Here is a 13,941-nt window from a genome sequence, read left to right as displayed (position 1 = left end):
TACAAGTGACCGCATTACTTGTAATTCATTACTTCCAAGTTCTGATCCTGGCACTGGGACACAGAATTGCATATGCAGCGTGAAGACAGTTGAATATCTTGGTATAACATTTTTAGCTCTTTTGCTCTGTAATATATCTTTAAAGATTCTTCTTGGAAAATGGTAATGAAAGCTTATGGCATAATGCATTTCTTAGATGTCAGAAGGCTCTTTGATGCATAACACTGCATTGTAAATTCAAAGGGCTGGGTGCTATTTTTAAGCTTTCTTTAAACAACAAAATAAACAAGACAGTAATCAGGAGATCACAAGACAGGTTTTTATCTTACAGCACATTAAAAAAACAGAGGAGCAGAAAAATAAAATTTTATTAGAACTAACCAATGTTCACAATGCACAATATTCACAAGTATTTTTATAATGGATTTTCTAAATTAATATTAATAAAGAAGTATGTTGAAGAGTTTTAATTTTTTTAAAAAAGGATGTCAGGTTACATGTTATTTACAGTTTCTTTGAGTTTTAAGATAAGAATGGAGAAAACTCTTGAAAACCTATCTATACTCACCGGAAGCACTAAATATAAGGGACTTACTACTGAATCACCAAAGATTCTTGTGAAGCCTCTAAGACGAACAGGTTTTATGTGGCAAGAGTTTTCACGGGTATAGTCTGCTTCTTCAGATGCATGGAGTACAAATGAACAAACCTGTACAAAAAGCCACAAAAAAGCCATATGCACATGGTTCTGGTTATGAGTGGGCCACAACGACATCCAGTGGAAAAAAAAAATCTGAGGGAGCGACTCGATGGGAGGTTGTACCAGGATGACATGACATATTCGATAACATACCCTGGAACTTTTTACTGTTTGAAGTCATTGTTGTCATTCACACAGAAATGTTTAATTAACCCAGGAAGGTGCATCTCTAGTGTGAACATACCATAGGTATATTTCCCCCTGTAGTTCTTTACATCCTCCTCTGCTATTATTTCAGCTCTCTTCCCTACCAGCTACCTTTTTGTTCAGTTTTCAGAGACCTAGTCCTGAATTGACCAAAACACAGCCACTCCTGAAATGCCACTGCATTATTTAACTAATGTAATGCTAGACTATTTTTTGTGTTTTTTTTAAATTTTATTTTAGAAAACACCAAACTGTTTTTAGAAGTGCCAATCCCATGGGTACAAGCTGAAAGGAGTAATTCTGGGTCATCACAAATGCCAATGAAGATGTCACCCTCAATGTGACAAGGACATGCTCATCACTCTTCCAAAGGACTGATATAGGTAATCACAGGCCAGAAAGGGAGAAGAAGAAAAAATGAGCAGAAACTATAACAAACAAACAAACAAATGTTCTACCAAAGGAACAATGGTTTCCGAATAATAATGGTGGAAAAAATATAGGTCTGCTCATGATTAGGTGTACATTGCGTAATTGATATGAACCCTGAGAACTGCAGTATAAACAGTGGGACAGACTTCAGTCTAGTTGTTACCACAGCTGTCTTCCTTGATACTGGTCATAAACTTCCTAAGGGTTGGTTAGAATAAATATCCAGGCAATAGTAAGGACAGTCACACAAGTCAACTCCCCTCCAGACAAAGAGTGCTGGTTACTAGAGAGTATCTGCTTTAGCTGAAGCCAGAAGCAATGTATTTTGTTTAATACTCCTATTGGAAAACCCTTTGTTGTGTTGCTGCAACAGCAGCCTTTTGATTTTATTTATTTATTGTTCACCTCTGAGTAAACCTGCATAGGACAGCATTTTAAATAAGTTCGTATTGTGCTTTCTGCAAAAGACCTTTGGCTACATCAAAGCATGTTAGGACAGGAAATAAAATGAGGAGACCCACACACACACAAGCCCCCTGAGAACAAAAAAAAAAAAAGCCTCATGTGCTACATGCAGTGTTTGCAGTTGTAAGATAGTTCTTTAAAAGCAAAGAAGGGAAATTACATTTGACTTTACACATGGCCATCGTAAAGCAATTCTAGGGTTTCTGTGAGCTGCAAGTGCACTGTCGTAGTTTAATGCACTCACCTGCCTTTCAAAGCTTACATTTCAGAAAGGCGGGTTAATGTTAAAAATACAGCATGGGGACCATGTAATGTTTGGGCCCAGGAGTTTGGCAAACAGCAGGTTAGCAGAAGACAGGGAAGCACAAAATTCCTCTGTGTATTCGTGAAGCAGGTGGAAAGGGACGAGTCGGGACAGCTGTGTTATGAGGTTCTTCCAGTTCCAGGTGCTTAGGATTCAGATCCACGAGCAAACTTCTTAGGACTGAATCTCTCTGACTACTTCAGTTGAACTGGGAAAATGCCTTGATCCAGCAATGGGCTGTAAAAGAAATATAGACACTTCTCATGAACAGATATTTCCCCCTCCCCATAACCCGACCCTCTTCTTATGTGTCTGATTCAAAGGTTGATTGATATGTCACAGTCTGTCTGAAAACTCCTTTCCAGTGATCATGCTTCCCATTACGAGTATGCAATATACATAGTAGAATTAGGTAGCCAATGGGAGGGAGAGGCTGGGGAGTGTGTCGATTGTGCTGCCATCCAGAACTGGAAGGCTACATTGTTACTTTGCCCTTCTCTGTTATTTTTACTTCATTTTTTTGTATTGTTGTTATTTCTTCATTTTTATTTGTAATTGCTTTTCTTTTGGCTGTTGTTTTTCATTCTCCTTTAATTTTTTTAAAAATTATTGGTCTTTACAATATAGTGGGTGCCACCATTAGGGTAAGAATAATTGTTGTATCTGTTGACCTAACTAGTTGCTGACTACAGATAACTACTATTAAATTGGGGCTTTGATATGGAAAGGAAATGTTTCTCATAGCGTATTCAGAAATAGACTCTTTTTTTCAAAAAATGTTGGTTTTGATTATTTTTACTAGTATTATTATTATTATTATTAATTATGGGATATGGTGACAGCAGCCCCGAAAATAAAAGACGCCTGCTTCTTGGGAGGAAAGTGATGACAAACCATGACAGCATCTTAAAAAGCAGAGACATCACCTTGCCAAAAAAAGTCTGAATAGTCAAAGCTATGGATTTTTTCTGAAGTGAGAGCTGGACCATAAAGAAAACTGACTGCCGAAGAATTGATGCTTTTAAATTGTGGTGCTGGAGGAGGCTCTTGAGAGTTCCCTGGACTGCAAGGAGAACAAACCTATCCATTCTTAAGGAAATCAACCCTGAGTGCTCACTGGAAGGACAGATCCTGAAGCTGAGGCTCCAATACTTTGGCCATCTCATGAGAAGAGAAGACTCCTGGAAAAAACCCTGATGTTGGGAAAGTGTGAAGGCAAGAGGAGGCGGGGATGACAGAGGATGAGATGGTTGGACAGTGTCACCGAAGCTACCAACATGAATTTGATCAAACTCCGAGAGGCAGTGAAAGACAGGAAGGCCTGGCGTGCTCTGGTCCATGGGGTCACGAAGAGTCGGACACAACTAAACGACTAAACAACAATATGCTAGAGTATAATGTTACTAGGAATATTGTTATATATTCACAATGGGATTAAACTTTTTTACATGGAATATTAAGGGACCACATGACCCTGAAAAAAGGAAAAAGGTGCTTTCTAAACTTAAACAAATTAAAGAAAATGTTGCATGATTGCAAAAGACATTTTGTGGAAGAAAATAGTCTGTGTAAAGATTGGTTAGGAGAAGTATATATTACTGGTCATTATAAGAATTCTAAAGGTGTAGCTATATTTATACATTAAAATGCCCCTCTTGTAGTGTTACAAGTGGAGTAGATCCAGAGTCTAACGGCAAAAAAAAAAACACCTCAAATATGAAAATAACAATTGTGAATATTTATGGTCCAAATTTGGACTCTCCTGTAATCTTTCATGAATGTATGAGCAAATGGAAAGACATAACATATAACCACTTGATAACTGGGGGAGATTCTTGAATTTATCCTATATAGGAGTACACCTCCCCATAGAACTCAGTCTGTAGTGAAGTCAATGCTAAAAAGATATATGTCTGAGCTGGGCTTAATGGATGTTTGGTGTGTACAACATCCTACAGAATTAGATTATACATTTCTTTCATTGGTGCATCAAAATTGCTTTTGGTTACTCAGAGGTATAGGTTCCTTTACTTCCATAAGTGATAACATGCCACATAAATGTGATAGAAATTTCAAGCCATGCTCCCTTGTCATGAAACTAACTCACATGGCCAGAAACTGGCTGATGGCATCTAAATATTGGGCTTTTGAATTATGAGAATTTTAAGAAACAGATGGGAGCTAGAATATTCTGTGCAAAATGAAGTTATAGCTTCTTCATGAAGGTTGGGTGTCTCCAAGCCAGTTGCTAAAGGGCATTTTCCTGGGCACTTTGTAGGTGTATAACTTGGATGTCTGAAACCCAATATTTACCAAACTAGAAGGGATTGTAGAGGAGAGTCAGGGGAAGCTTCCTCACAAATTTGGTGTCTCTTGGTGCTTGGAGGAGATTTTATAGGGTTTTAAAGTCAAGGAAAAAAATGTAAATTCCTAATTTGTTATTCATAAACCTTGATGAATCATGAATCAAAATGAATCACCATTTTTCTAAGTTGTGCCCATCACTAGTATACTGGTTTGTCAGCTACAATTATGTCCATGATAAAATAACTTTATGAGGAAATTCAGATTGGAAGATAGAAAGAAAGCCCTTTTTGCAGAAAAAGCAGGTGGAATGTGATATATATACTTTAGACCAATTGATACATTTGTACAATGAATGTCTAATGTTTCCACATTACAAGCTAAATATAATCTACCTATGAGTGCAGAATGGCAATATCTCCAGCGTCAGCATTTGTTGGTGTTTGTCTTTGGGCCAGCTGCACTGAGTGCTTCAGAATCTCCTAAATTGTTGGAGGGAATTATTCCAAGCAAATAACCATGGTATATCAATGCTTAACGGATCTTTATAAGGTAGATATGAAATGGAGAATTAGAAGGTTAAAAAGTGTGATTGAAACAATGGGAAATTGAATTAGGATCTTTACAGGATGTTTCCTTAGACTTGAAATTGAGGTTGAGCCAACAACAACAACAAAAACAGTATATAGGGTATATTGGACACCATAATGGTTGTTTAGGAAGGGACTATTGAACTCTGACAGATGTTGGAATTGTAATACTGGAAACATATGCAAACATATATGGTCTGGGCTTGCCCAGTAATACATTTATTTTGGATTGAAGTTGTCATGTATTAATGCAGTGTTGGGGAAATCTTTGTTATTTCTGGTTATTAATGCTAAATTATTTTCATGTCCTTTGCGGTCTACAAGTGGTCATAAAAACTAGACTTTACAAGCCCTTATGGTGGCTAGGAAGCTTATACTCTACATTTGGAAGGATAAATATTCACCATCCACTGCACAATGGTTGGAGGATCTGTTAGCATTAGCTTCATTTGAACAAGTATCGTACTGACATTCTCATCAGGAGAGGCCTTCCCCTCAGTCCCACCACCTTCACAGATTTATTTGATGGGGACACGGGAGAGGGCCTTCTCTGTTGTTGCTCCCAGATTCTAGAACTCTCTTCCACAGGAGGCCAGACTGGCCCCATCTTTGTTGTCTTTCCGCAAGCAGGCACCTTTCTTCTCAGGCAAGCTTTCCCTGAGTGAATGGCTGCCAAGTTGGGCTTTTTAAATGGGCTGTTCCACTTTAGTGGATTGAATGCATTTTGGATTTCCTTATGTTTTTTTGGTTAAGTATTCACTGATACTTTTAGTATTGTATACTCATTGTTACTGACTTAAATACTGTCTTTTAACTGCTGTAAGCTTTGTAAGCTGCCTTGGTTCCTTTTTTAGGAGACAGGTGGGTTAAAATATTATAAATAAGTAATTTAATGAGAACATTAACTTGGAAATCTGGGAAGCCTACACTGATTTATATGCATAATATAAGATGTAGATAGCAAGGGTTACAACTATATTGTAAATTTATAATGGTGGTTTATAGTTAGTACTAACATTGTATTTAGTCTTTTTTGCTCTGTTTTTTCATCCTCTTTCTTTGCTAGTTCAATTTAATTTTGTTTGTTTTTTAGTGTTGAATCTGCAAAAATAAAAAGTAAAATAAACAACCCTTGGAATAAACTAAGAAAACATCTGCAATATCTTTATGCCATCAGCTCATATCCTTGACAAATTGTGGCACTGTGTCTAATTTTGTAGACTATGTGAAGCAGATGTAGACAACCTGGAAGAAGGCAACAAAAATGCCAAAAGTATAGAAAACAAGTCCTGTCATCTCAAGATGAATCAACAAGAAATGTTTAAGTAGAATAATACAAACTAATAGAGGGATATTTCAGAAGTGTATAAATGCAGAAAGGGCTATCTACTGTTCAGTGAAGGATGAAGACTTGTCTTAAAAGGGTAGACCTAAATCTAATGGTTTAATTTATAGAAGGCTGGATTTGGTAGAACACAAGGAGAAATATTTAGGTCTCATCTAGGGCATGCCTTGGTGGACTTATGGGTAGGGTGGAAGTGGCCAAACTATATCTCTAACTTCACCCATGTACTTCTTTTCCCTAGTCCTTGACCTTGCTCTTCCCCTCACCTCTTGTCACCATCATCCCACAATCAATTGATTGACAGACTGACTGAGTGCCATCAAGTCATTTTTTACTCATCCAACCTGGAATTGTCTAGGAACAGAGTATGCAGAAGTAGTTTACGAGTTGTTCCTTCTGGTGTGTTCTTGGACCATGCAGTTTGCTGAAAGCCTTACAGGCTGCAACAGACATACCTTCCATCCGCCAAATACACTCCAGGTGATCTTGGCCGCCCCTCCATTGGGAGGCACAGTGAGGATTGGAACTCCCACTCTGGCTCCAGATGGTCCAACTCACTGTGTTATATAAGCTCTATCCCCCCCCCCCAATAATATAGACTAACAAATTACCACATTATCGTCCTCTAAGCTCTGGCGACACACAGCTTTGCATCCAAAGGCTGCCATAGAGACACCAATAAAGAATCCGAGAGAAGTTAAAACTAGGACAATGCCACGTACGCCTGCACAACAAACCTGAAAAACAGAGCATGAGACTCCGATTGAGATGGTGAGTAGATGGCCCTCTGCTCAGAGGGCAAAAACAGCAACCCATCCTCCTCCCTCCAAATCAGAACAAACTTACTGACAGATGGATTCTAAAGCCCGTTGACTTACACATCTCCCATATATTTTAAGACTATTGAAGCCCTAGCAGTTTAAATAAAAATATATCTTGCCCAGTGGCCATACTGATACTAAAAAGGTCTCAAGAAATTTCCGCAGAATTCTGTGTCAGGTCTGGCATATAGCATATCTACAAATATATGTATACAAACCCAAATTGCAATTTCATTTGTTGTTGTCGTCGTGTGCTGTCAATTCACCTCTGACTTATGGTGACCCTATGAATGAGCGATCTCCAAAATGTCCTGTCCTGAACAGCCTTTTCCAGCTCTTGCAAACCTAAGCCTGTGGCTCTCTTTTAGGGAGTCAATCCATCTCATATCTGATCCTCTTTTCCTGCTGCCTTCAATCTTTTTTCCCAGCATGATTGTCTTTATCTGTTCCAAAGTGGTTTCCAAATATCAACTGACCTTGACACTAAGAGGTACTCACCGCAATCTGATGCAGCATTTCACAAAAAGGATCTGTTCTAGAACATCTGATATTCCTGTTAACGGGGTCATACAGTAAATCTATCAGGTAGAAAATGTTGATCACTGCCACCACGATTACGCAGACAACATATATGACAAGGCAGGCTTTCACCTGAAAGAGAACCATTATGGCTTTTCCTTTTATGATTATGCTACCATCATCTGTTTTGACTTCCTCCCTATACCAGAGCCCGGGTGAAGTTCCTCACGCCAGCACTTGAGTGAGCCTGCTGCCGCCTGATGTTACCGAGAATGGATGAAGCAGCACTGCCACACAGTGGCGATGATTTGTTACAAGGGGTGCAAGTAAGCCTACAATTTTGTTTGGCTCCTTTAAAATATGAACTTTCAAAAATCTGGACACTTCTTCCTAAATCTTTCAAGCTCAGAGCCCTTGGGAGAGCCCAACGACACATTCCCTCAAAGCATCACATAATTATGCCTCCCACACACATACTGCCTGATTTGAGCCAAAATTTCCCTGTCATATTTTTTTAAATATTGCGGTGGGGATCCGGGTGGGGGGGAGAGGCTCGGAGTGCTGGGGTCCCACAGGGGCTCCTGGGAGCCACATGCTGCCTATGGGTCACATGATCCTCATCTAAAGGGAGGGAGATTAAGCTCTTCTCCTGTAGTCCTACAGGGCTCTTTCACCACACTTACCAGACATAAGCTGTTGGCTTTATCTGCTGCAAGGGTGAGGATGCCTGCCAGGATCAGCTGAATGGGGGAGAGGGGGAGATTCAACAAATGCACACAAAATCACACAGTGAATCTATTATCACCTATTAGTCTTCGCTCTAGTCCCACAACACAAAGTCTGAGTTACCATTATGTCCCAGCTCTGCTCCCCAGCTATGCCAGCCTACCTTCAAACAATCCAGAATATCCACAATTGTATCATGCTTTAACAATTCTACATTGTGTTAACAGATACTTGATGCGAGGCTATACTGGATTAAATATAGGCAATTCTCCTTGTCTAAAATAGACCTCATTCGAGTCTCTGCTTAACTGCCATTCAATTCCATTTACAGTTCACATGTTTTGATTTCGCATCTTCTGTTCATTCCAAGTGTCTGAAACACAGTTTTTTTTTAAGCTACAGTTGCTTTTAAAAAACCCACAGCAAATACGGTATGCTTTTTAAAAAGCCACAGCATATACTCTTAAAGTACACTAACCTGCAGAATACCCTTTTGCCTATCTAGGATCTTTATCAATTCACTTGTACGTATCAAGGGTGCAGATATGGTTCATGTCGCCTTCACAACAGAGCCATAGCCCCCTCCCTCCTTGCTTGCCACGTAGCAAAGAGACTGGGGTGGGGGTGTGGAATAATCCATTGCAACTGAGGGCTCGATCAGACAGATATTTGTGCCCCTGTTTGCTCTGTTGAAGCATAGGATTGGTTTGCTCTTTTTCACAGTGATCACACAACGCAGTCACTGCAGCAAACCAAACTCTGTCTCCAGAGCAATCCTAACTTGCACTTTTTTGATCCCCTGCCAGGGGCTTCTATGTATTTTTTTTTTGTGCAGCTAAAGTTGCTCTGGTTTAGTCCATTTCCAGTGTGTATGGTCACTGGGAATAAACTAAAAGTGAGCCTTCTCAGCTGTCAAGGCGCCTTCCGGTTGGAACTTCCAGTATCATGAGGCGGCTTAATAAGTGAGCCCCTTCAGGAGATCAGCAAATTGAACACTTCCTCTGCTCCTTAGCAGAGGAGCGAGAGAAGTGATTTTTTTAAAAATACTGTCACAGACCATCACTGATGTGCTGTATCGCTTAAAAAGAAAGAAAGAAAATAATATTTTCTTTGGTTTCTCTTAAAGGACTGGTCAAGAAACTGCACAGCCGAATCCACGGATTTGGCTGCAGGCAGTTTCTCAACTGGTCCGTCAGTCTGTTTGCTACATGGCCTAGCGGAGCCAAATAATAATAATAATTTCATTTCCTTTGCCCTTTGCCAAAGAAAATGGGGGAGCCCCAGTCAGCTCTCATTTCTGCTTTTCTCCATGCTAATCTCTAGAATGCATCCCACCTACACCCCAGGAAGTCATCCACCAGGCAATACATAGTAACACAGCCTGATGAGATTTGATCTCTTCAGCCTGTGACACCAGTTATGATGGACAAAGTGCCTGACCGCTGTCGTGCCACCACCTCCTCCCTTGACTCTTGCCCAGCCTGGCTAATCAAAGCAGCCAGGCCTATCCAAATGAATGGGCCACTGCAATAATTACCACATTTTTCCATGTATAAGATTATACTTTTGTCTAAAATCTATAGACTAAAAATTGAGGGTTGTCTTATACACGGAAGTAAGCTGAGGAAAGAACAAAAATAAGTGGAGGGGAAAGCAGGGATTAAAGTGATCCCACAGGGCTTTGATCCCTGCTTTCCCCTTCACTTGCTGAGCCCCACTTAGATTTCTTAATTTTGGTTTCGAAAAGTGAGGGCCGTCTTATACATGGGGGCGTCTTGTACACGGAAAATTACGGTAATGGGTCTCTCCGGGAGACACTCATTAGGCCCATTAGGAAGAAACCAAGTTTGATGGCAGACAACATTGGCAATTATAGTCCTGTCACCAATGTTTCTTTCCTCAGCAAAGTGGTAGAGAGGATGGTCGCTGACCAGCTCCAGGCCCTTTTGGATGAAACCAATGCCCTGGATCCACTTCAGTTGGGCTTCAGGATGCACCACGGTAGGGAAATGGCATTGGTGGCCCTGTTTGATAACCTGCTGATAGGGGCAAAATATCTCTGTTGGTCCTCCTCAATATCTCAGCCGCCTTTGATATCGTTGACCACAGTATCCTCCTTGGGAGGCTCTCTGAGCTGGAAATCGGTGGTCTGGTGCTAGCCTGGCTCCAATCCTTATTGGAGGACCATCCCAGAGAGTACAGCTTGGGGAGAGTGTATCAACTCCATGGACTCTTAATTGTGGGGTCTCGCAGGGCTCGATTATCTCCCGAATGCTGTTTGATATCTACATGAGGCTGCTGGGTGGGGTCATCAGAGAGTGTGGGGCTTCACGTCATCAGTACGCTGATGACACCCAGTTCTACATCTTCTTTTCTCCAACAACAGTGTATGCCGTTTTGTTCCTTCAGAGCTCTCTGGAGGCCGTATTGAAATGGATGCAGGCGAATTGTCTGAGGCTGAACCTGGACAAGACGGAGGTCCTGAAGGTGGGTGGCCCTGATGTCAGTGGTTTGGGGAACTGCCTCTCTTTTGTAGGGGTGACTCTCACCACAAAGAATTTGGTTCACAATCTGGGGGTCCACCTTGACCCGGAGCTTACCATGGAGACCCAGGTAGCATCAGTGGTCCGTACCGCCTATTTCCATTTTTGGTGGATTGCCCAGCTGCGTCCTTGTCTTGATGTCAGGTCCCTCACCACTCTGGTCCATGCACTTGTAGTCTCAAGATTAGACTACTGTAATGCACTCTACATGGGGCTACCTTTGAGATTGATGCGGAAGCTTCAAATGGTGCAGAACGTGACATCTTACTGGGGTGAGAAAACATCAACATATCTCCCCTACTTTTGCTGCCCTGCATTGGCTGCTCATTTGTTTCCACATTTATTTCAAAATACTAATGATGACATATAAAGCCCTAAACACTTTAGGACCTCAATATCTTGCGGAACGTCTTCTCCCACCTAGATCTACCCAAATCACTCGCTTTACTCAAGATGGGTGGCTGAGGGGCTTAACGCCAAGGAATGCCCAAAGAGAAATAAGAAAGCAGGCCTTCTCGGCAGGCCTTCTGGAACAATCTCCTCCCCCCTCCAAAAAAAATTTATCTGGCTCCCTCGGTGCGTGCTTTTAAGAGCCAACTCAAGACCTGGCTCTTTGGGCAGGCCTTCCTCCGGTCAATACCTAATTTATTTGCTATTTTCAGTTGTATTAATGTTGTTGTTCTATTTTTTTATTATTTTTGAGTGCTGTTAGCCACCCAGAGGAGCCTTCGGTCTAGATGGGCGGGAAATAAATAAATAAATAAATAAATAAATAAATAAATAAATAAATAAATAAATAAATAAATAAATAAATAAATACAATCCTGTTTGCTTACAAAACAATGACAGATTGTTGCATAAGCCTTCCTCACACAGTCTTATGCAGACTCAGCTGCATGCACCTGATCTCATACTCGCACTGCAGCGGGCCTGCCCATTTCTCCAGCTCCCACAGCCATCCAGATGAGCCATGAGGCCCGATGCATATGCAAGCATTTTGCCTGACTATGCTGGAATCATGTTTGAATGTCTGTGCACATACTTATGAATTAGCTGAACCATACTGTGAGTCTCACCTTCCACAATGAAATTTAGGGATAGGAAAAGCTGCTCTATACTAACTCAGACTATTATTCTGTTCTTTATTAATTCATATTGATTTTTTTACATTTATATTCAACCTTTCCGCAAGAAGCCCAAAGCATGTACATGGTTCCCCTTGTTTCCGCTTTGTCTTTACACCAGCCTTGTGAGATAGATATGGCTGAGAGTGTGTGACTGGTCCAAGATCACCCAAGAAGCTTCATGGTTGAGCATGGATTTGAACCCAAGTCTACTGAGTCCTAACCCAGCACATTAATAACTACATCACACTAGCTGTAGCCCAGGAGTAGTATGGAAGGGCTAAGAAGGCAGATGGTGTTGACTCACCAGTGCGGCTGAATAGAAATGGGTGCCCAGTTCATCCCTGTAGACACAAGGGAAGAAGAACAAGACAATTCCAAAGGCCACCTGGAACAGCCCAATCAGCATCAAAAGAGCCTGCACAGAGGAGAGAGAAGGATGGCATTCTTAAAGGAGCTCAATGCTAAGGAAACAAGGTGGGCTATGACTGCACATGCCCCATCCGTAGTTGCCAAATGGGATGGGTCAGTGCCAGATTTATGCACAAACTGGGTAAGTGACAGTTTAGGGCTTTAGATCATGAGGTGACTTTAAATACTGCATAATGATGATAATGTTGATGATAATGATGATGATCCAAAACTTCTTTCTTTCTTTCTTTCCTTCAATTTTAAATTTTAGGTCAGTGGTTCTTAACCTTTGTTACTCGGATGCTTTTGAACTGCAACTCCCAGAAACCCCAGTCAGGACAACTGGTGGTGAAGGCTTCTGGGAGTTGCAGTCCAAAACTCCTGAGTAACCCAAGGTTAAGAACCAGTGTTTCAGGCAATTATTGTGTTAGAAATACAGATTTTGACAATGCTGTGAAGCCTCCTAGGCTTGCCGTGTCTTCAGACCTCAGTATGTCTAAATCTGGCCCTACATGGGGAGGGGGCTTGGACACTTAAAAGTGAGCCAGATCCACAGGCCAGGCCATTCAAGCTGCATCCTCAGAGGTATCTGTCAGATGTGCCATCTTTGATGTTAGGCCATGGAATTTTAATACAGATCAGCTGTGCTAGAAAGAGTTGTCTGCCTGCTTGAGCTGCTGAACTTCCCATGTGCAGTGCTTACCCCAAAAACTATGGGATGTCCCCGGAGGAATTTCTGCAGTAGCATTCCAGCCTCTGACATACTTCAAAGTGTCTTGGTACTGAGCAAAGCTCTGAGAGGGTCCAGAATGAAGGCAGCTGTCCCCTAAGTCCAAAAAATACAAGATAATTCAGAGACACCTTCCATACATATATAATGATTTGCTAATCAGGAGAGATGATGCCTGTCCTTTCCCCATCTTCATTTTCATACCTTCTTCAGGGCAGGCCCAAAATACGTTGATCCCTAAGATGGAGCTGCAAGTGGCGCCTCTCCTACCGCATTCACCGTGTGTAATACCAAAGGCTAGCCTACCTAGTTAAGTGGACACATCCAGCAGAAAATCCCACAGGTACTTAATCTCTCCATACCAGCAGTAAAATATGATAACAAGGCAAAGAATTAACACTTAGTACAACTAATTCTTGATGTCCGAAATCTACTGCCTGAGGCAACTCCACACTCTGTTGTTTTTCCTCATGCTGACTCATACATTTCTATCCAGTCCCACTGCTACTCACCGTTGGCAGATTCAGCCAAAAAGATGTGGCCTAAGGGTATGGTGGTCTCTCTTCAGTGATCTCTTTCTCTGGGGCTTTCTTACCTCTTGGCCAGAAAGCTTAAGAGGTTGACTTTATTACATTGCCAGGAAATGTCCCAATCATTCCCTCACTGCTTGGAGGATGAGAAAACTTTCAACATCAGCATTGGCCCACTGGAAGCATCTCT

At 41.3% G+C, this 13,941-nt stretch overlaps 1 protein-coding gene across 2 annotated transcripts; it reads right to left on the bottom strand.

Moving 5' to 3' along the window:
- Positions 1–305: 305 nt before the first annotated feature.
- On the bottom strand, positions 306–13,941 carry LOC110078293 (membrane-spanning 4-domains subfamily A member 15). 2 transcript variants are annotated; one of them, XM_020792291.3, is made up of 7 exons: positions 13,734–13,941; positions 13,195–13,317; positions 12,388–12,498; positions 8,371–8,427; positions 7,667–7,819; positions 6,959–7,084; positions 306–2,345 (listed from the first exon to the last, which is right to left on the bottom strand). In XM_020792291.3, the coding sequence occupies exons 2-7, from the start codon at positions 13,252–13,254 to the stop codon at positions 2,283–2,285; spliced, it is 570 nt and encodes a 189-aa protein (XP_020647950.2). In that variant the 5' UTR covers positions 13,255–13,317; positions 13,734–13,941; the 3' UTR covers positions 306–2,282. The 2 variants fall into 2 exon arrangements, with proteins under 2 accessions (XP_020647950.2, XP_020647951.2); XM_020792292.3 differs by lacking the exon at positions 13,195–13,317 and having other exon boundaries at positions 13,734–13,812.

Source organism: Pogona vitticeps, chromosome 1 (assembly GCF_051106095.1).
Source record: "Pogona vitticeps strain Pit_001003342236 chromosome 1, PviZW2.1, whole genome shotgun sequence".
Taxonomy (NCBI): domain Eukaryota; kingdom Metazoa; phylum Chordata; class Lepidosauria; order Squamata; family Agamidae; genus Pogona; species Pogona vitticeps.
Note: the sequence above shows the minus strand (reverse complement) of the source record. Positions and strands in the feature narration are given on the sequence as shown.

Bases quoted from the DNA above. Each gene is read 5' to 3' on its own strand.
- LOC110078293 (XM_020792291.3), bottom strand. From the start codon at position 13,254: ATGTCAGAGGCTGGAATGCTACTGCAGAAATTCCTCCGGGGACATCCC. The intron at 12,499-13,194 runs GTAAGCACTGCA...TCCTCTGTGCAG, and splicing joins GACATCCCATAGTTTTTGGG to GCTCTTTTGATGCTGATTGG. The intron at 8,428-12,387 runs GTGAGTCAACAC...TCCCCCATTCAG, and splicing joins ATTTCTATTCAGCCGCACTG to CTGATCCTGGCAGGCATCCT.